Here is a 22,820-nt window from a genome sequence, read left to right as displayed (position 1 = left end):
TAGGTCAGTTCTGTAGACATTTGCCCAAGTCTCAATCACTATGGAGCTCCTAGTACTCCCAGCTACCATGGGAAGGGTTTCTATTCTTGGCAGCGCTGACCCCACAAGGGACCTGAGCGCAGAGGGTACAGAGTTGCTTCAGGGTCAACCTGGGACCTTAGGGAACTGCCCCCAAGGCTGAGGCACTCTGGGGTTGGGGACTCTAGGCCTACTATGGCTTTCCTTTCTTCTAGGTCTGTAGTCTCAGCTCAGCCCTGAGCAAACAAATAAGAAGAACACTATAGGAACCCCAGCGGGGCTGGAGTGGTGCTGAAACCCTACATTGCCTCCCTTTGCAGCTCACTCTGGTGAGGCAGTGTCTCTCTTACCTAGATGAGGAAACCGAGGCTGTCCATGGCCAGCTGGAAACCAGTCCAGCTGACCCCAGTGCCCAATGAAGAACTTCCATAGCAGCCATGGGGGCCTGGGCCTCCTGCTCAGCCCCTCCCCTTAACCCCTGAGCTCCATAGGACTGCGTGCGCCAATCAGGCCACTGTCCCCGGGAGCTGAACATGGGGAATCTTTGCCAGTGCATCTGGGCTAGATAATCTGGGCTGCTCATTCTCCTCCTGCACATTCCCACACCTTCCCAACACCACAGAGAAAGTGAGATCAGTGAAATTCACCTTGCCGGTCATTTTGGTGAAAAGTTAGTGTGGAAAGAAGAAAAACCTACCAGGCTCTGGGGTGCTCAATGTCTCCCTTTGTCCCAGCAACAGACACTGAAGGTACAGCTGCCTGTCCCTAACCCACAGGGGAATGGCAATGAGACTCGCCAGGCACGTGCTCCAAGGACAGGCCTGTGTCAAGAGAAGCCTGCCTCCAGTGGTTATGCAGTGGCAGTGGGCAGGAGCCATTGTTGGCTGAAAGCCAGCACCTGCTGGCCCCAGTTTCCTTCAAAAACTGTGGCCATCCAGGAATACTGGGTGTTCACATGCTTCCACGTAACACATGCAAGCACCAAGACCCTGGCCCTAGGATGCGATGACAACTCACTTCTGCAGAACAGGGGCCACTGCCTCGCTGACAGCCACACTGGGCCCTCTGAATCAGAGAAGGCACAATGTGAGGTGAAGGGGCCCTCACCACAGCAGGGTGCCAGGGTGCAGACTCAGGAGGTCTTCCTCAGAAGCTTCTAGTCTAGAGGGAACATATGTCTAAGTGTCTCTGGCCTCCACGAGTCAATGAAATCAACTTTTAGGGAAAAGAGTTTCTGTTCCAGGGTAAACTGCTTATTTAAGAACTTCCCAGAAGTAAAAACAACAGTCCTATGAAAAGGGAGATTAAGTGGGCAAGTGAAAAAGCAACCCCATTTAGACCACTTTGAGGACAGCATTTCCATTATGTCAGAATCAGCATTTTTGAGGCCAAGGCTCTGGGAGGATGGGGGATCTGCAATCAAATGCAAGGCAATGAAGAACTTCCCAGAAGCAAATGAGGTGACACAGACCTTCTGACTCAGGCGCCATGGCCTGCCCAGAAAGCTCCACCGAGGCAGCAGCAGGGCTGGCCTCTCACAGCGATCTCAACAACCCAGAAATGCAAAATCTTACTTACGAATGTCTCGAAAATGGATAATGAGCCTGGCCACGAGAGAAAGGTATTCGTCCTAAAAGTAAAAACAGGAAGCAGTTTAATCCCAGATGAAGAAGTGCAGCCATCGGACTCCCCGTTCCCGCCCCCTTGCCTGCTGGCGTCGAGCTGAAGTCCATACTGCAAGGCAGACTCAGACGCTTGGCCTCCTCTGGAATCCACCTCTCAGAAGAGAGCCATCAGTGCTCAGCTAGGCTGGCCAACAACAGGCACAAAGAAACAAGAAGGGGTCAGAGAGCCTCCAACGGCCACTTCTCTCCCCTGACCTAAAGGCACTCAGCTGAGAGAGCTGGGAGCCATCTCGAGTGCCCTCTTTTCGTCACAAAGGGGACAGGTAGGTTGGGGGAACAAGGCGCTGGCCTGAGGGCACAAGGCCTGTCAGAGGTAGCAGTGGGTGGGCCATTGTGTCTTTGCACTATCTGTACAGAAGGTTTTCATTTCTCAGCCCAGCCTGTTGCTGCCTTTTCACTGATGACACAGTATCTGCTGCAAATATGGATGGAACTCCCCTGGCTGTGCTTTCCAGGAGAATTTATGTTCATCTCTGTTTATGCACAGGCAAGGGAGCGTGTGGAAGCCACTCACAGGTGAGGTGAAGGCCACTGCCTGCTGAGGCACCCTCCTCTGTGCAGGCTCCTGTGTTTCTGGCATTGCCTGGCAGGGCCTGCCTTCCACCCATTGTCCTCTTTGGCCCCAAGGACACTCACTCTCAAATGTTCCAGGGAAATCACTACTGTGAGTTAGTCTTTTGATCAATACTGGGATGTCTGAGGTAAAGTCTTATTTCAGAGAAGCATTCTTGCCCTCTGCTGAAGTGCACATCCTTCTGACAGGGCAGCCTGGAAGGGACAAAGCCCCGGCTTCCTGCTCTGCTCACCCAACCTTCCTCCTGAGTCACTGTGACACTCAGAATCCATCCACTACACTCCAAAGACAGCAGGGCAGAGGGAAAGATGATGAAAAGTGGTCTCAGATGAGTATAAAACTGTAAGGACACTTCCGAAATCTTTATCATCCCAAATCTATCTCCAAACTCTACCCCACTTCTTATTTTCGGCTCAGGGAATTAGCATGGGACAACATAAGGAGGAGAGGTCCAGGGTACAGGGGAAGCTGGGATAAGCAGCAAGGCCTGGCCAGAGCAAAAGGACACCAAGGCGGTTCAGTCAACACGCCCAGCTTCCGGCTGCCCCCGTCGATTTCTAATAGGAAAGACAATGTGCGTGTGAAGGGGCCCATAGGCAGCCTGTCCCTGAAGGACAGTGGTATGAGGACGGGGGCAATGGCAGGAACCTGAGGAACTCAGGAACAGAAGCGAGGTGAGCAGGTATGAGGGTAGGCGGGCCCGGGGGCCAGCCAGGTCAACATCTCACAACTCCTAAGGCCCTGGACCATTTCTTAGGTCTGTGATACTTTAAATGAATTTGTTGAGTTTTCTCCACATCCATAAAAGGTAAAACAAGGGGAAGTAGGTTTCAAAAGCAACAAGGTACTTCTACTTAGACATAAGACACTTAAAAACAAGGCTCAGGAGCATGTCCCCAAAGTCCTTCTGCATAAAACCAGGGCTGAGCAAGACCCACTGTCAGCCTAGCACCTGGAACCGAGTGGGCAGGCATCACCACCCTGCAGTGCCCAGCACCACTCCTGACCCCACAGTAGGGACAGCCACTGCCATCTGCTGCAACTCTGCTATGGCTCTCGAGACTAGTGTAAGGAGGCTTGGTGGGGAGCAGGGAGGGAGGAGACGCCTGATGTAAGAAACAAGCACAGGAAGCTGTCACGCTGCCAGCCAAGGAGCTGTCTTGTGGGCAATACTTCCTACATTCCTCCAAAAGTGGGTTTATCTAGGAATATCTAGGGGCTGAAGACTGTGGGTTGGCCACAACAGCTTCTTTCCAGGGGAGAAAGCCCTGGATCTGAAACTGAGCCTCTGATCCCCCTGGCTGGGCTCTTTTACTCCTGACTCCTCACCACCCACCCCCACCCCAATCCAGACTGACAGATTATTATGTCCCTTTCTGCTCCAAAGCACACCAACTCCCCTAGAACTGCTGCAGAAAAAGGGTTAAGGAGTTGGGAACCTCCCTTATCTTCACTCAGTCTGCTCCAGCTCCCCTGCTGGCTATCAAAATGTAAGTGTCCAGCTGCACCTGAGGCTGAGTATTACAAACCATAAACAATGGACACTGTGACAGCAACAGCTAGCACTTGGCACTTCATGGTGCCAGGCACAGGAGTCAAAAATTCACATGCATTGTTGCCTTGATTCTCCCAACCACCCAAAGGCAGGTACTACTAACACACCCAGTTTACTTATGAGAAAACAGAAACATTAAAAAGCTTCATAGAGGCCAATCACTGAGGCTCACATCTATTATTCCAATACTTTGGAAAGCCAAGGCAGGAAGGTCTTGAGGCTTGAGGCCAGGAGTTTAAGACCAGCCTGGGCAACACAGTAAGACCTCATCTCTATAAACAAAATAAAAACATTAGCCTGGTGTGGTGGCACACACCTGTGGTCCCAGAGTGGGAGGCTGAGGCGTGAGCCTGGGAGGTCAACACCGCAACGGGTTGTGACCACTCCACTGCACTCCAGCCTGGGCGACAGAGTGAGACCCCATGAAGTTAAAAGCTTCATGGAATTTCCATACTTGCTTGACATGTGAAAATCTTGAACAAGGGCCTCACAAAACACTGTGGAGTGAACACAAGGAAGAAGACAGCAGAGAAAAACACTACAGGCCACATACACTGCTATGACATACACCTTTTATATAAGACGTGGGGAACCTAAACACACATATTTGCTTACATCTGCCAAGAGAAACACTGGAAAGATACACCAAAATTGAAAATCAATAACCCAACGAGTATCAGGAACTGGGCTGGAAATGTTCCCTCTCTAAACTCCCAGTGTTCCCTCTCTAAACTGACAGTGTTACAGGTTTTCACTTGAGAAGCACATACATCTTTTACTATTGATAAGATAAAGCCAAATCAGGCCACGCACGATGGCTCACACCTGTAATCCCAGTACTTTGGGAGGCCAAGACAGGAGGATCACCTGAGGACAGGAGCTCAAGACCAGCCTGGCCAACATGATGAAACTCCATCTCGACTAAAACTGCCAAAAAATTAGCCAGGCATGGTGGCAGATGCCTGTAGTCCCAGCTACTTGGGAGGCTGAGACAGGAGAATTGTTTGAACTCGGGAGATGGAGGTTGCAGTGAGCCATGATCACGCCATTGCACTCCAGCCAGGGCAACGAGGGCAAAAACTCAGTCTAAAAAAAAAAAAGTCAAAGCCACGCACAGCGGCACAATCCTGTAATCCCAGCTACTTGGAAGGGTAAGAGCGGAGGACTGCTTGCATCCATGAGTTCAAGATCAGCCTGGGCAACTCAGGGGCAACTCAGTGAATTATTTTCTTTCTCTTAAATAAATAAATCAATATTTTGAGACGGGGTGTTACTCTTGCCCAGGCTGGAGTGCAGTGGCGCAATCACAGCTCACTGCAATTTCAACCTCTTGGGCTTAAGTGAGCCTCCCAACCTCAAGCTCAGAGCAGCTGGGACTACATGGACGTGCCACCATGCCCAGCTAATTTTCTGTATTTTTTGTAGAGACGCAGTTTTGCTATGTTGCCTAGGTTTGTCTTTTGCTCAGTCCTCAACCTCCAAAAGTACTGAGATTACAGGTGTGAGTCGCTGTTATCACTGTAGCCAGCCTAAAATATTTTTCTAGCTGGGCGCGGTGGTTCACGCCTATGATCCCAGCACTTTGGGAGGCCAAGGCAGGTGGATCACAAGATCAAGAGATTGAGACCATCCCGGTCAACATGGTGAAATCTCGTCTCTACTAAAAATACAAAAATCAGCTGGGCATGGTGGCGCACGCCTGTAGTCCCAGCTACTTGGGAGGCTGAGGCAAGAGTACTGCTTAAACCCAGGAGGCGGAAGTTGCAGTGAGCTGAGATCGTGTTATTGCATTCCAGCCTGGGTAACAAGAGTGAAACTCCATCTCAAAAAAAAAAAAAAAGAAAGAAAGAAAGAAATTTTTCTAAAATGAAAAGTGGACCAAATCAAAAGAAAAAGTACAAGTCCTAAAACTTGAAAATAAATTAAAACAAATGAGCTGAATATCAAGTTGGTGGCAGAATCATATAGAGAAATATTTTGAGAAGCTTCTTAAAAAAAATGAAACAACAAAATATTCTCAATGGAAGGACAAATGGAACCTCAATGTGTCAGTTTTAAGGAACTGTCAATTTTAAGTACAAACAGAACTTCAAGGTAATCTTAAATTTTCAGTCTACCTTTTGTTGTTTGTGGTAATATAAACTGTTTAGGCTGAAACAATTTGAAAGTAAAGCAAGCAAGTATGCTAATAATATTAGAGACCAAAATATTCATAGTAACAGAAAAGATACATGTTTAAAATGAAAGAAGTAAAAGCCCTATATATAAGGTTAAATTTGAATCGGAAATATTAGTGTAAAATTATGGGTTTTTGTTGTTGCTGTTATTTCAAAAACATGTTTTTTTCTTAGTTCTGTTCACTAAAAGGCATGAAGCAATGAACAGACCAGTGCCCACATAGCATGCTCCAAATGCTACTTTACCAGCAGGGCTCACTCCCTCGAGGAGCAGCCAATCTGGGCCTAAATGCCAGGAGGCTACGAAAAACTAAAGAGGTTGTGTGAGGGCTTCAAGAGACACAGGAGCTCCTGCTAGACGAGGATAGGACCATCTAAACATCAAAATGAATGGCAGCAATGGATCAGAACACCCCAGACACACAGCCCTGAGTTTAAAATGCCACTCAAAGAGAACCTATCTGTGGCCCCTGGGGGGACTCCTTAGACTGGAAAGCTCAGAAAAACGGCATTCCTGGAGGTCTTGAACACATAGGGTTTCAAACAATCATCTAGCCGTGGCTGACAAAAGAAAACCTTTCTTGACCAAAAAACCCTCCATGTAACAAACGCATGAGAAGAGCCACAACTAGTCTGTAATTCCTAATTAAATGACGGAACCATCAGATGGTAATAGGAGCTTTACAAGGGTCAGGCTGTTCTTGCTCTCCAAACCTCCAAACTGTGGTCTTTTGGGAATATCAAGACACCCAGAAATACAAATGTAAGGCAACACTGTGGATGTATTCTCGCTAAGAGACCACGGCACCCTCTGCTCTTTGATTTAGCACCCAGTTCATAAGAAGGAAGGGGCAGGCAGGATGAATCAGGAGCTTGAGGGGCATCAGAGCCCATGGGGAGGGCTGCAGGGTATCTGGGCTGCTCCTTCACCAGGCCAGGAGGGGCCAAGGGGAGGAAAGACCCATGTTTGGATCCTGACTCAAAGAAGTCAACTATTAGGAAAAAAGTGTTGTAACTTGAAGGAGGCCTTCCCATTGATGACAATAGTGACTCCATGTGATGGTTATGTGGAGCCCTAGCAAAGGCCAGTATGGAGATGCTCAGCAGAGACACAACTCTGAGGGTGAGGATGTGTCCTCAATACTTCAGGAGGAACACAGAGACAGCCAAGGGAAAAGTCACCAAACCACAGTAACTGCTGACTCTGGGTTAGAGAAATATGACACCTCTGTGCTTTCATGTCTGAGTTTTCCTAATAGATTTTAAAATACCATCAAATTCCAGAAACAGTGCTTTCATGCCAGTATCCACAGCCCCCTGGGACCTTGATCCCAGCCCACAGGACACGTCATCAGAAATCAGGCAGGGATGAGGCAGCCCCAGCACTGTTCCCCACCCAAGGAAATCACGCTGCCCTGACCTGGTCACCAAGGAAAAACAGATCTGTTATCCATCATTTTCACTAGTTCTATTAAAAATATATGTAGTAGGTTGGCTGAGGCCGGGCACGGTGGCTCAAGCCTGTAATCCCAGCACTTTGGGAGGCCGAGGCAGGTGGATCACGAGGTCAGGAGATCGAGACCATCCTGGTCAACATGGTGAAACCCCGTCTCTACTAAAAAAATACAAAAATTAGCTGGGCATGGTGGCACGTGCCTGTAATCCCAGCTACTCAAGAGGCTGAGGAAGGAGAATTGCCTGAACCCAGGAGGCGGAGGTTGCGGTGAGCCGAGATCACGCCATTGCACTCCAACCTGGGTAACAAGAGTGAAACTCTGTCTCAAAAAAAAAAAAAAAAAAAATAGGTTGGCTGAGATCCAATTCACCCATTTAAAGCATGCCATTCAATGGTTTTTGGTACTACATTCAGAGTTGTGCAGCATTACCAAAATCAATAAATCAATTTTAGAATATTTTCTTTTCTTTTTTTTTTTTTAGGTGGAGTCTCACTCTGTCACCCAGACTGGACTGCAGTGATGCCATCTTGAATCACTGCAAACTCTGCCTCCTGGGTTCAAGTGATTCTCCTGCCTCACCCTCGCAAGTAGCTCGGACTACAAGTATGCACCACCATGCCCAGCTTTTGTATTTCTAGTAGAGGCAGGATTTCACCATGTTGGTCAGGCTGGTCTCAAACTCCTGACCTCAAGTGATCTGCCAGCCTCAGCCTCCAAAGTGTTGAGATTACAGGTGTGAGTCACCATGCATGGCCCAATTTTGGAACATTTTCATCACTCCAAATAAAAATTCCATTTCACCATAGCACCCTTGGCCCAATCACTAATCCACTTCCTATCTGTAGCAGGCTAAATAACAGTCCTTAAAGAAATCAGGTCCTATTCCCTTATTTGGGAAAAGGGTCTTTGCAGATGTGATTAAGTTAAAGATCTTGAGATGGAGGGTTATCCTGGGTTATGCAGGTGGGCCCTCAGTGCAACTACATGTATTCTCATAAGAAGGAAGCAGAAGGAAAGTTCACACACACGGAGAAGGCGATGTGAAGATGGAACACAGAGAGAATTTATTTACCTTGTAATGCTGGCCTTGAAAACCGGAATGATACAGCGAGAAGCCAAAGAGTACCAGCAGTGACCAAAAAGTTGAAAGACGCCAGGAATAGGTTCCTCTCCTACAGCCTCCCTGCTGCCACTGTGATTTTTGCCCATGGTACTGACTTTGAACTTCTGGCCTTGAGAACTGTGAGATTAGATTTCTGTTCTTTTAAGCCACCAAGTTTGTAGTAACTTCTTATAGCAGCCACGGGAAACATACAAATTTTGTCACCAGGAGTGGGGTGCCTAAATATGTGGCAGTCGCTTTGGAACTGGATAATAAAGAGAGGCTGGTAGAATTGTAAGAAGCATGACAAGCCTTGAACAGGCTGTGTGTAGAAATGTGGATGTTAAAGACTCTGTCACCTAGCCTCTGCCTTAAAGGAAACGAGGAACTTGCTACAGAAAGTCTGTGTTATCTTTAAGAATACATATACTATCAAAAACAGAATGTTGGTAGAAACACGAACATTAAAGGTGATTCTAAGGACACAGAGGAAACCATGAACATGTTACTGGAAACTACAGCAAAGGTGATCTTTGTTATATAATGGCAAAATGCTTAGCTGGATTGTGTCCCATAGCTGTATGGAAGGCAGAATCATAAGCGATGAGCTTGCACATTTAGCTGAGCAGACTTCCAATCAAAGCATTCAAGACTCAGCTTGGGCCAAGCGCGGTGACTTATGCCTGTAATCGCAGCATTTTGGGAGGCTGAGGTGCGCCGATCACCTGAGGTCAGGAGTTCAAGACCAATATAGTAAAACCTCATCTTTACTAAAAATACAAAAATTAGCCAGGCATGGTGGTGGGTGCCTGTAATTCCAGCTACTTGGGAGGCTGAGGCAGGAGAATCGCTTAAACCCAGGAGGTGGAAGTTGCAGTTACCCGAGATCACACTACTGCACTCCAGCCTGGGTGACAGTGAGACTCAATCTCAGGGGGGAAAAAAAAAAAAAAAAAAAAAAAACTCAGCTTGGTTTCTTCTTGCTGCTTATAGTAAAATGCAAGAGGAGGCCGGGAGCAATGGCTCATGCCTGTAATCCCAGCACTTTGGGAGCCGAGGTGGCCGGATCACTTGAGGTCAGGATTTTGAAACCAGCCTGGCCAACATGGCGAAACCCTGTCTCTGCTAAAAACACAAAAATTAACTAGGTGTGGTGGTGGGCGCCTGTAATCCCAGCCACCTGGGAGGCTGAGGCAGAAGAATCACTTAAACCCAGGAGGCGGAGGTTGCGGTGAGCTGAGATCACGCCACTGCACTCCAGCCTGGGCAATAGAGTGAGACTTCGTCTCAAAAAAATATAAAAAAGCAAGAGGAAAGAGATAAATTAAGGGGATAATAATAAAAGGTAAAAAGAATTTTGAAAATACCAAAAAACCCCAAAAAGATGAATTGAGGGAAGAACTGTTAGGCAGAAAGGATTTGGGAAATTCTCAGGCTATTTAGATTGGAAAAAACCAAAATGCTAAAATGAGGAGATTCACTGTTAGGAAAGTATGTTCTGTAGAAAATGCCAAGGGTGTGCCATGTCTTGCAAATGTTTCTAGTGCCAAAGAGATTAAACATGGGACTCATGAATCCCCTCAATCATCTCACAGAAGTGAGGAAGAGAGACAAAATTAGGAACTATAGAGAAACCTCATCTAATGCTATGAATTCCAACACACAGGCAGAAGTTCCACAAGGATTTTGAGAATGTTCTACCAGCAGAAACACTGCTAGCTTGGAGTAGAAACTTTACAGGCTAGACAAAATCAAAGAACTCCCAAAACTGTAGAGGCAGGAATAGGCTGCCTCAAACTAGTCAGCCTCAAACATGTGCTGCCCTTTAAGAAAGTGAGGGCAGAGCCATGGACCCACGGTTAGGAGCCTCCAACCTTATAGTAACTTGTTATGGCAGCCATGGGAAACTAATACACTGTCTCTATAGATCTGCCTATTCTCTGGACACTTCATAAAAATGCAATATATCATCCTTTGTGACTGCTTCATTTCATTTATATAATGTTTTTAAGCTTCATACATGTTGTAGCATGTATCAGCCCTTCATTCCTTCATATGGCCACATGATATTCCATTGTATGGATATTCTACATTCTGTTTATCCATTTATCAGCTGGTAGACATTTGAGTTGTTTCTGCTTTTGGCTACTTATGATGTTATGATGCTATAAATATTTGTGTATATGTGTTTGTGTGGACATGTTTCCTTTTCTCTTGGGTATATACCTAAGAGTGGAATTTCTAGGTCACATGGTAACTCTACATTCAACTTTTGAGGATTTGTCATACTGTTTTCCACAGCAGCTGTACCATTTCACATTCTCTCCAGCAATGTATGAGAATTCCAATTTCTCTGCCAGGTGCGGTGGCTCATGCTTGTAATCCCAGCACTTTGGGGAGCCAAGATGGGTGCACCACCTGAGGTCAGGAGTTCGAGACCAGCCTGGCCAACGTGATAAAATGATAAAACCCTGTCTCTACTAAAAATACGAAAATTTGCCAGGTGTGGTGTTGTGTGCCTGTAGTCCCAGCTACTCAGGAGGCTGGAGCAGGAAAATCACTGGAAGCCAGGAGGTGGAGGCTGTAATGAGCCGAGATTGTGCCACTGCACTCTAGCCTGGATGACAGTGAGACTCCATCTCAGAAAAAAAAAAAAGAGAGAATTCGAATTTCTCTACATCTTTGTCAGCATTTATTATTGTCTTTTTTTTTTTAAATCACAGCCATTATAATGGGAATGAAGTGGCATCTCACTGTGTTTTTTATATGCAATCCCCTCCCCTAGTGACTAGTGATGTTGAACATCTTTTCGTGTGCTTTTTGGCCATTTGTATCTCTTCTTTGGAGATACATTTATTCAACTACTTTGCCTGTTTTTTAGTTGCCTTTTTTTTTTTTTTCTCTTTTACTTTTTCTTTCTTTTTTTTTTTTTTTGAGATGGAGTTTCGCTCTTGTTACCCAAGCTGGAGTGCAATGGCGCGATCTCGGCTCACCGCAACCTCCGCCTCCTGGGTTCAGGTGATTCTCCTGCCTCAGCCTCCTGAGTAGCTGGGATTACAGGCACGCGCCACCATGCCCAGCTAATTTTTTGTATTTTTAGTAGAGATGGGTTTCACCATGTTGACCAGGATGGTCTCAATCTCTTGACCTCGTGATCCACCCGCCTCGGCCTCCCAAAGTGCTGGGATTATAGGCGTGAGCCACCGTGCCCGGCCTTTTTTTTTTTTTTTTTTAAAGTGTTGTTGAGTTATAGGAGTCCTTTACGTATTCTAGATATTAAACCCTCGTATATGACTTGCAAATATTTTCTCCCATTCCATGGGTTGTTTTTCTCTTTTTTGGCAGTATCCTATGATGTACAAGTTTTTTATTTTGATGAAGTCAAATTTATCTACGTTTTTTGTAGCTTGTGCTTTTTTGGCATCATATCTAAGAAACCATTACCTAATCCAAGGTCATGAAGATGTATGCCTCTGCTTTCTTATAAGATATTTATAGTTTTAGCTTGTAAATTTAGATTTCTGGCCCATTTTGAGTTAAAAAAAATTTTTTTTTAGAGACAGAGTCACTCCGTCACCCAGGCTGGAGCACATTGGTACAGTCAGTGCTCACTTTAATCTCAAATTCCTGGGCTCAAGTGATCCTCCACCCTCGGGCTGTCAATCAGGCAGAACTACAGGCATATGCCACCATGCCTGGCTGGTGTTTTTTATTTTGAGTTAATTTTTGTATAGGGTGTGAAGTTGAGGCTCAACCTCAATATTTTCTATGTGGTTATCCAGTTGTCCTAGCAACTACTAACTATGATTTAGGTAATTCAAAATTTTATTTTTATATATAAAATATTTTTAATATTAAAATGAATAACAGAACAAATGTCAATGGCCCCCTTATCCAGCTTAAATTTAAGAGTAAAAAAGGAAGCATGCAAGCTTGCTCTCCCCACATCATTCCTTTGACTTGCCCTGCACTTTACTTTCTCCACAGGTAAACTGAAGGAAATGTCACAAGAACTAGACAGTGTTTGTAAAGTACTTAGCTTTCAGTGCCTTAATATATGCATAATATGGTTACTGAAAACCCAACCATTAGAATTTAAAATTAGGCTTATGAACAAGTATGTTTACTAAGTATGAGGCAGGAGTCTTGAAGGTAACACATATTTTTTTTTCAGACAGAGTTTCGCTCTTGTTGCTCAGACTGGAGTGCCACAGCAATTTTGGATCGCTACAACCTCTGCCTCCAGGGTTCAAGCAATTCTCCTGCCTCAGCCTCCCGAGTAGCTGAGATTACAGGGGCCCAACACCATACCCGGCTAATTTTTGTATTTTTAGTAGAGACGGGGTTTTGCCATGTTGGCCTCGAACTCCTGACCTCAGGTGATCTGCCCGTCTCGGCCTCCCAAAGTGCTGGAATACAGGTGTGAGCCACTGAGCCCAGCCGATGGTCACACATTTGAATAGAGTGAAGCAAAGGAACACCACCTAATGGTAAAAAATGACACTCGACCCTCATTCTGAACCAGCTGCATGCAGCCTAACTCAGGTCTTTCTAGCAGACATCAATAGTTCATACATCACCTGTTCACATCTTTTTTTTTTTTTTTTTTTCAGATGGAATCTTACTTGGTCACCCAGGCTGGAATGCAGTGACGTGATCTTGGCTCACCACAACCTCCACCTCTCGGGTTCAAGCAATTAGCATGCCTCAGCCTCCCGAATAGCTGGGAGTACAGGTATACACCATCACAACTAGCTAATTTTTGTATTTTTAGTAGAGACGAGGTTTCACCATCTTGGCCAGACTGGTCTCAAACTCGTGAATTCAAGTGATCCACCCACGCTGGCCTCCTGAAGTGCTGGGATTACAGGAATTAGCCACTGCGTCCAGCCACATCTTGTACAAACCATGCTCTCCTGAGCTCTAAGATTAAGTACTGAATGCTGGGGCCAGTAATGTCCTTGATTAATAGGTAGAGCAGAAGATGTATTCAGATTTGGTGAAAAACCTGATCCTAGGCTTGTGAGGTCCCTTAGAGAGGCTGAAGCAGCCAGTGGACACAGTGGCTCAAGCCTGTAATCCCAGCATTTTGGGAGTCCGAGGCGGGCAGATCATGAGGTCAGGAGTTTGAGACCAACATGGCAAAACTCCGTCCCTACTAAAAATACAAAAATTAGCCGGGTATGGTGTTGGGCACCTGTAATCCCAGCTACTCGGGAGGCTGAGGCAGGAGAATAGAGTGACCCCAAGATGCACGGGTTGCAGTGAACCCAGACGGTGCCACTGCCCTCAAACCCTGGTGACAGTGCAAGACTCCATCTCAAAAGACGAAAAAAGAAAGACTGAAGCAGCCAGGCCCAGCAGCTCATGCCTACAATCAATCCCAGCACTCTGGGAGGCCAAGGAGGGAGGACTGCTTGAGGCCAGGAGTTTGAGACCAGACTAGGCAACACAGTGAGACCCTGTGTCTACAAAAAAAGTTTTCTTTTTATTTGAGATGGAGTCTCACTCTGTCACCTGGGCTGGAGTGCAGTAGTGGGATCTTGGCTCACTGCAACCTCTGCCTCCTGGGTTCAAGCCATTTTCCTGCCTTGGCTTCCCGAGTAGCTGGGATTACTGGCTCGCGCCACCACGTCTGACTAAATTTTGTATTTTTAGTAGAGACGAGGTTTCACCATGTTAATCAGACTGGTCTTGAACTCCTAATCTCAGGTGATTTACCCAAAGTGGATCTCAGCCTCCCCAACTGCTGGGATTACAGGCATGAGCCACCATGCCCAGCCAAAAAATTTTAAATATAATTAGTCAAGCTTTGAGTCACATATTTTATGAAAAAAAAAATAGTTTTTAAAAAATTAGGTAGGCATTGTGTTGCACAGCTCCCAGGTACTTGGGAGGTTAGGGTGGGAAAAGCACTTGAACCCAGAAGTTTGAGGCTTTAGTAAGCTATCATCACACCACTATACTCCAGCAGCCTGCATGATAGAGCAACACCCTGACTCAAAAAGAAAAAGAAAAAAGCTGAAGGTACGAAAGTATCTTCATTAATCAGAGGCATGTTGGCATCTTTGTCCTCTCTTGCTCTCCTGGGGAGTACAGTGGAGCTATCTTTTTGTCCCTTGATTCTAGCTGATTGGTTGTTCAGCACAGGCCCTCCTCTCTGATAAATCCCAATGTGGCTTCCCAGTTCTGATACTCTCTCAAACTCCCTAGTCCCTGAGTTTCACCTTAGCTCCTCAGTAAGGGAGCTCTATACCAACTGTTTCTAAACTATAAACTAGAACATGTATTACTTTTCCTTAACACTATGTTAAATGCAAAATAGGTGACAGATGTTTAATTCTTAGCAGGCCAAGTAAGCAAATGTTCAGAAATGCATCCAGTTCCAGTAAACATATCTCCATACTGCCCCTGTAGGTACTGACACAGAGGTGCCAGGACCCCTGACTATCTTCTCATGCAGTGGGTGCTGAATCTTCCTGAACTTTCCTTCAGGAGGATGGCTGGAGTGTTTGGAGATGCCATTATCACTATCACCCACCATCCCAAGGCATAGCTATTTTTGTATCCCTCAGCCTCCCTTAGACAGAGAGTAGTCCCACCCATAGAAATTAAGTGTTAAAGAATTAAAGTGGGTGTTTGGGGGTCTTTTGCTTTGACAGATGGGAGTCAGTAAGAGACGTGGCTAAGAGTGTAGGCTCTGACATCAGCTAAATGACATCCTGAGCAAAACAATGAGCATCTGCGTGCCTTAGTTTCCTTGCCTGTAAACAGGAAAGAGTGGTACTGTAGTTGAGTAAGGATCAAATGAGTTCACACGCATGATGCATGCAGAACAGGGCCTTGCAAGCAGACATCACTATAGAGTGCACAAATGGGGTCTGGCTGTAAGACCTGGAGCCAAGCAATGACAGGATTTTAAATCAGGGTGCTAATACCAACACTGAAGGTATCCTTTAGACAAGTACATGCAAGGCTTTCCTTGCCTTAGGGTATACACTAGATAGCCTGAGGTGCTATCTTTAGGTGCTATCCTGGTTTCCTTTGGGATGGGCACTTCTGGACTCAGAAGCTTACCAGGATTGCAATGGACAGTAATCCTTCTCTTCCATGACCCACAACCTCTCAGACTCTCTTGGGGTCTGGAAATACAGAGGAACTCCTCCCTATCCTATTCCCTGCTCAGAAGTCCCACCTTTTACATTCCTTCACAATTGTTACAACAGGTCTCAGGCAGCAGGGGCAGTGTCCCCAGGCTGCCATCTGACCTGAAGAGTCCTACTATAGTGCACCTGCTGAGACGGTCCTCACACTAGCTGGCACTGCCTCCAAGTAGAGTTTGAGCAGTAAGTAAAAAGATGGCCACCAGACAATATCCAAGGAAGATATCTGTCCCTGTAAAAACAACGCAGGAAAATTCCAACAGTTCTTATACATATTTGTCTTCCAATTAGTCAGAGCTTCTGCCTGGAGTTAGAGATTTAGAACCAGCTTGATAACAGGAAATGGACTAATATCATTAAGGCACAGTGTGTGGGCTACAGTAACTCAGGGGCCAAGGCAAAATGAGCTGCCATAGGGAGGGGCAGTTATTCTGCTGGACGCCTCCTTTGAGGGAAGGCTTAATCCTCAGGTGCTGGGAAGGTCTCTGTGGTAGCTAGTCTCCATGGTGCTCCCAAAATAATCAATGGCCTGTCTGCACCTATAGGCTGCTGCTCTTATCAAAAGGTAGAGGCCATTTACTCTCCCCTGAACTTGCACAGGCCTTGGGACTTACTGTTTCCAAGTGATGTTCTAGGAGCTGTGAGGACTAGCAGCTTCCACTTCTTCTTCCTCTTGGAAGTCAACTGCCATGCTGCAAGGAAGTCCAGCTATGCTGCTAAACATGCCAAGTGGAGGCTATGTAAGAAAAACTGATGTGCGGCCACCTGAGTGAAGCCTTTATGGCCCTGCCAGCGAGGCTGGGGTGCGGACAGAAAGTAGTCACGTGAAGGATCACAAGTGAGACCGGGAGAACGGCCCAGCCAGGCAATCCCAACTTCCCCCAACTGCTGACCCACAGATTCAGAAAAAAAAATAAATAACTCACTGCTTTAAGCCACTATGCCACTAAGTGGTTTGTTATGAAGTAATAGATAACAAACAATGCTGAACCAAGAAGTCTGCATTTCAAAATCTGAAATAGTTCAATAACTATTCAATAAAGTTCAAAATGAACCTTATAAAAGTTCATTTAATTATAAGAAAATACAAATTGGCCAGGCGCAGTGGCTCAAGCCTATAATCCCAGCATGTTGGGAGGCCAAACGGGTGGATTGCTTGAGGTCAGGAGTTCAAGACCAGCCTGACCAAAATGGTGAAATCCTGTCTCTACTAAAAATACAAAAATTAGCTGGCTGTGGTGGTAGCCTCCCAAGTAGCTATGACTGCAGTCATAGGCCACCATGCCCGGCTAATTTTTTGGTTTTTTTGTTTTTTATTTTTTTTTGAGACAGAGTCTTGTTCTTTCAGCAGGCGCCAGACTGGAGTGCAGTGGCGCGATCTCTGTTCACTGCAACCTCTGCCTCCTGGCTTCAAGCAGTTCTCCTGACTCAGCCTTCTGAGCAGCTGGCACTACAGGCGCACGCCACCAGGCCCAGCTAATTTTTGTATTTTAGTAGAGACGGGGTTTCACTATGTTAGCCAGGCTGGTCTCAATCTCTTGACCTCATGATCCCCCCGCCTCGGCCTCCCAAAGTGCTGGGATTACAGGCGTGAGCCACCACATCCAGGCCAATTTGTTGTATTTTAATAGGAAAGGGGTTTCATCATGTTGGCCAGAATGATCCCGATCTCCTGACCTTGTGATCCACCCACATTGGCCTCCCAAAGTGCTGAGATTACAGACGTGAGCCACTGCACTGAGCAATTTTTTTTTTCTTTTTCTTTTTTTTTTGAGACAGAGTCTTGCTCTTGTTGCCCAAGCTGGAATGCAGTGACATGATCTCGGCTCACCGCAACCGCCACCTCCTAGGTTCAAGCAATTCTCCTGCCACCACTTTTTGTATTTTTAGCAGAGACGGGGTTTTACCACATTGGTCAGGCTGGTCTGGAACTCCTGACACAGCAAGACTCTGTCTCAACAGAGTCTCGCTCTTGTTGCCAGGCTGGAATGCAGTGGTGCAATCTCAGCTCACTGCAATCTCTGCCTCCCAGGTTCAAATAATTCTCCTGCCTCAGTCTCCCGAGTAGCTGGGATTACAGGCATGTGCCACCACGCCTGGTTAATTTTGTATTTTTAGTAGAGACCGGGTTTCTCCATGTTGGTCAGGCTGGTCTTGAACTCCCAACCTCAGGTGATCCACCCACCTTGGCCTCCCAAAGTACTGAGATTACAGGTGTAAGCCACTGTGCCTGGCCAAAAATTGTTAATTTGTTTTTTAAAATAGAGTTGGCTGGGCATGGTGGCTCACGCCTGTAATCCCAACACTTTGGGAAGCTGAAGTGAGTGGATTGCCTAATATCAGGAGTTCACAGCCTGGTTAACGTGGTGAGACCAGGTTTCACTCAAGCAATTGACTCAAGCAATCCACCTGCCTTGGCCTCCTAAAAGTGCTGGGATTACAGGTGTGAGCCACTGCACCTGGCCAGATATTGTTAAATTTTTAAATTAAAAATCCCCCAAAATAGGCCAGGTACAGTGGCTCACACCTGTAATCCCAGCACTTTGGAAGGTCAAGGAGGGCTGGTTGTTTGAGGCCAGGAGATAGAGACCAGCCTGGTCAACATGGTGAAACCTCATCTTTAAAAAAAATACAAAAATTAGCCAGGTGTGGTGGTGCAGACCTGTAATCCCATGTATTTGGAAGGTTGGGTCAGAAGAATCGCTTGAACCTGGGAGACAGAGGTTGCAGTGGGCCAAGATCGTGCCACTGCACTCCAGCCCGGGCAACAGAGCAACTCTGTCTCAATTTAAAAAAAAAAAATTGCAAATTTTATATCTAATAAGAGACTTATATCCAAACGCATAAAGAACTATTACAACCCAACATAAAAAGACTAACAACCCAATTTAAAAATGGACAAAGAATCTGAATAGACATTACTCCAAAGAAAATATACAAAATGGCCAAAAAGCACATGAAAAATGTTCAACATCATCAGTCACTAGGCAAATGCAACTCAAAACAATGAGACACCACTTTACACCCACTGCAATGGCTACAATTAAAATAAACAACAGTAAGTACTGGAGAGGATGAGGAGAAATTGGAACCTCATTTAAGCTGCAGGTGAGAATTTAAAATAGTGCAGTTGCTTTGGGAAATATCTGGCAATTCCTCAAAAGGTTAAATACACAGGCACAATACAACCCAGAAATTCTACCCCTAGGTGTGTACACAAGAGATATGAAAACACAGCCCACACAAAAACTTTACATAAATTATTGTTCTGCTTATTCGTAATAACCAAAAAGTAGAAACAATGTAAATGTCCACCAACTAATGAATGGCTATAAAAAATGTGATATGGCCATCCAGAAATGGAATATTTGACAATAAAAAGGAATAAAGTTGGCCAGGCGTGGCGGCTCAAGCCTGTAATCCCAGTACTTTGGGAGGCCAAGGTGGGTGGATCACCTGAGGTCAGGAGTTCTAGAGCAGCCTGGCCAACATGACCCCAAACCATGGCAAAACCCAATCTCTCCCAAAAATACAAAAACTAGCCAGGCGTGGTAGTACACACCTGTAATCCCAGCTACTAGGGAGGCTGAGGCAGGAGAATTGCTTGGAGGTTGCAGTGAGCCAAGATCGCACCACTGCACTGCAGCCTGGGTGACAAGAGTGATACTCAATCTCCAAAAAAAAAAAAAGAAAAAAGTATATAGCAAACATAGTTCATGGACCTTGAACTTTGAAAATATTATGCTAAGTGAAACATGCCAGCTACAAAATAAAACATACATTGTCAACTGTATTTATATGGAAAATTCTGAATAGGTAAATCTACAGCAGTAGAAAGTGTAAGTGGTAGCTGAGGGGTAAAGGAAAAGGGAATGTGACTGCTAACAGGTATGACATTTCTTTAAAAAAAATATTGAAGCTGGACACAGTGGCTCATACTTGTAATCCCAGCACTTTGAGAGGCCAAGGCAGGAGGATAACTTGAGATCAGGAGTTCAAGACCAGCCTGGGCAACACAGTGGGACCCCGTCCATACAAAAAAAATTAAATTAGCTGGGTGTGGTGGCATGCACCTGTAGTCCCAGCTACTCAGAAGACTGAGAAAGGAGGATAGCTTAAGCCGAGGAGGCTGAGGGTGCAGTGGGCCGAGATCATGCCACTGCACTCCAGCCTGGGTACAGAATGAGACCCAGTCTCAAAAAAACAAAAATTCTAAAACTAGGCCAGGCTTGGTGGCTCACACCTGTGACCCCAGCACTTTGGGAAGCCTCGGCAAGAAGACTGCATGAGGCCGGCAGTTTGAAAACAGCCTTGGCAACATGGTGAAGCCACACCTCTTTTTATTTATTTATTTCTGTTCCAAAATTAGATTTTGGTGATGGCCGCACAACTCTGAACATCCTAAAGATCACTGAAATGTAAACCTTAAAGGGTGAATTGTATAAAGCTTTTAAAGAAAAAGAAAAAGCTTCTCACACGTATTCATAATACAGAGCCCACTCTACCCCACCTCAGTGCCTGTGCTCTTGCAGCTCTGCCTTGCACACATACGTGCACACAAGTGCATATGTGTTTTGTTCATTTCTAGTAAAACGGTTCTGTCCCAGAGAGCACACAAAGATGGAGGGAGGTGGTCACATAAAGCCCTCAGTGCAGTGTCCGGCCCAGGGAGACAGCCCATGTAGTGGAAATCCTCCTCCACTCCACCTGAGACAAGTTCTTCTAGATAAACATCACCTTCTTCACTTAGCAAAAGGGGACAGGAATGCTTCTGGGCCAAGGCCTCAGGGCCTTGTGGGGCTTAGGTAAGGACCCCTAGGAGGGACTGAGGACAAACCAGGTTCTTGCTCATGGCACTGATCTTTTCAACAGGAGCAGCTGGGGGCCTGGGCAAGCTCCCACTAGGATTCATGGGGGCTCACCATAGATGGAAGGTGCCGGCAGTGCAGTCTGGGGCCAGAGGTTGAGCCTGCATCCCAAGTGCCCTCCCTGTACCATGGACATACAGGAGGACCCAGACTGCTGCAGGCAAAGCCAACTGTGCCTGTGATCAATCAATGAGCAACCATCCCACTCCTACTCCCTAGGACACCCCACAGAGGGGTTCCAGAGTCTGTGACACTCTCCTCTCCAAGCTTCTCTGCCAGAGGGGCTCCACTCACTAGGGCCTTACCCGGGTCTTGGCCTTCAGGAACACATGGCTCTCCATTTCCTTGCTGGATTTACTGTGTGCCACGCCAGCTTTCCTCATGGCATCCTCGCTGAAACACAAAAGGAGAAGAGACGTTTGCACACACCAGTGAGTCCACCGCTGCGGGGCCCTGGCCAACAGGCCCTTCATAGCCGCTATCCCTGGTGACAAGGTGCTGTCCCCAGCACACCAGCCTGGCTGAGGTTCAGGAGAGGCATGAAGGAAGGGGCACTCAACAGAAAGCAACAATAGGCCACTGGGGGAGGGAGAAAGTGAGCAGGTGATCAGAAAAAAGGGACAGGAAAGGTGGTCACCATGAAGCTAAGAGAGAGCCCTGACAGGAAAGGGTAGGGGGCCAGCCCCTAGGGATGACTCACAACAAGTTCAGGATCAAGTACGCATTAGACTACTGGGTGGCCAGCTGGCCTCTATTTCCTGCTCTCTGAGTGGTAGGACCACGGTAGGACCCTGGTTCCAGATTCAATTTCTCCCCTGTAAAATGAAGGGGGTCACATGAAGTCATCTCTCAGTCCCTCCCAAAGCAAGGGTCTGTCCCTGTGTGAGACAATGCAGGTCCTACATGTGAGATCAGAGACAAGCCCCAACTTTGACAACTTCTAGCTAGAAACAAGAAGAGAAAGACCAAATAAATGTGAAAAATATCTTTAAAGACCCATTTACGAACAATTTTCTACTAAGAGATAGAATCTGTGAAGGGTTTTTTCATCACACTGCTCCCCCTACCCGCCACACTCACACACGGAAAGACAAGAACAAATGTGCATCTGTTAGAAAGGCCTGGCCTGTGGCTCCCAGGGGCAGGCTGTCCTGGTCTGCTCTTCCCAGTGGGATGGGTCTCTTCCTTGCCTGGCCTCCCACAATGGGCTTGCTGATAAAGAAACAAGCAAGCATGTCAGGGCTCTGGGGTCTTTCCTCTAGGTTAATTGAATAGGCCCAGTCCAGCTCGAGCTAGAAAGCATTCTGACCACTCCAAACAGCAACAAGCCAATCTCAGGAAACTGAAGGAATGTGCGCGATGAGGCTGCAGCAAATATGTGATTCTTAAAGCCATCACAAAAAGGAAGCTTAATGCTGAAGAGGTCCACACAACTGTCTTTATGTAAAAAGGAAAACAAAATGACATTGACCTATCACCTTGCTAGATCCAAAAAGCGCTCTTGAGCCCTATGCAGTGGCTCATGCCCCTAATCCCAACACTTTGGGAGGCTGAGGCGGGCAGACCACTTGAGGTCAGGAATTTGAGACCAGCCTGGCCAATATGGTGAAACCCAGTCTCCAATAAAAAGTATACAAAACTTAGCCAGGCGTAGTGGCAGGCACCTGTAATCCCAGCTACTCAGGAGGCTGAGTCAGGAGAATCACTTGAACCCGGGAGGTGGAGGTTGCAGTGAGCTGAGATTGCGACACTGTACTCCAGCCTGGGCGACATGAGTGAAACTCTGTCCCAAAAAAACAAACCACAACAAAAAGAACACTCTTGGGCCGTGTGTGGTAGCTCATGCTTATAATCCCAGCACTCTGGGAGGCTGAGGGGGGTGGATCACCTGAGGTCAGGAGTTTGAGACCAGCCTGGCTAACATGGTAAAGCATCTTCTCTACTAAAAACACAAAAATTAGTCGGGGGTGGTGGTGGGCACCTGTGGTCCCAGCTATTCGAGAGACTGAGGCAGGAGAATTGCTTGAACCTGGGAGGTGGAGATTGCAGTGAGCCAAGATGGCACCATTGCACTCCAGCCTGGGCAACAGAATGAGATTACGTCTCAAAAAAAAAAACAAAAAAAAAAACAAAAAAAAACAAAAAAAACACTCTTGCTTGGAGTTCCTAACTTACTGTCTGCTTCCTGAAGCCTGAACTGAGGCTAGAAGGCAGTAAGGGG

At 46.4% G+C, this 22,820-nt stretch overlaps 1 protein-coding gene across 8 annotated transcripts in view; it reads right to left on the bottom strand.

The window, feature by feature from the left end:
- Positions 1–22,820, bottom strand: part of MED15 (mediator complex subunit 15) — an 85,641-nt gene that overhangs the window by 32,524 nt on the left and 30,297 nt on the right. For 7 of the 8 annotated variants that reach the window (XM_010330490.3, XM_039462394.2, XM_074390894.1 and 4 more), the window contains exons 2-3: positions 20,905–20,992; positions 1,597–1,648 (exon numbers count right to left, since the gene is read on the bottom strand). In XM_010330490.3, coding sequence (XP_010328792.2) covers positions 1,597–1,648; positions 20,905–20,982 — 130 coding nt within the window. In that variant the 5' untranslated portion in view covers positions 20,983–20,992. Of the gene's footprint in view, positions 1–1,596; positions 1,649–20,904; positions 20,993–22,820 lie in introns of those variants that run through there. The other variant, XM_074390896.1, reaches the window with a different exon arrangement.

The sequence above is a fragment of the Saimiri boliviensis genome, chromosome 21 (assembly GCF_048565385.1).
Source record: "Saimiri boliviensis isolate mSaiBol1 chromosome 21, mSaiBol1.pri, whole genome shotgun sequence".
NCBI classification, from domain to species: Eukaryota; Metazoa; Chordata; class Mammalia; order Primates; family Cebidae; genus Saimiri; species Saimiri boliviensis.
Note: the sequence above shows the minus strand (reverse complement) of the source record. Positions and strands in the feature narration are given on the sequence as shown.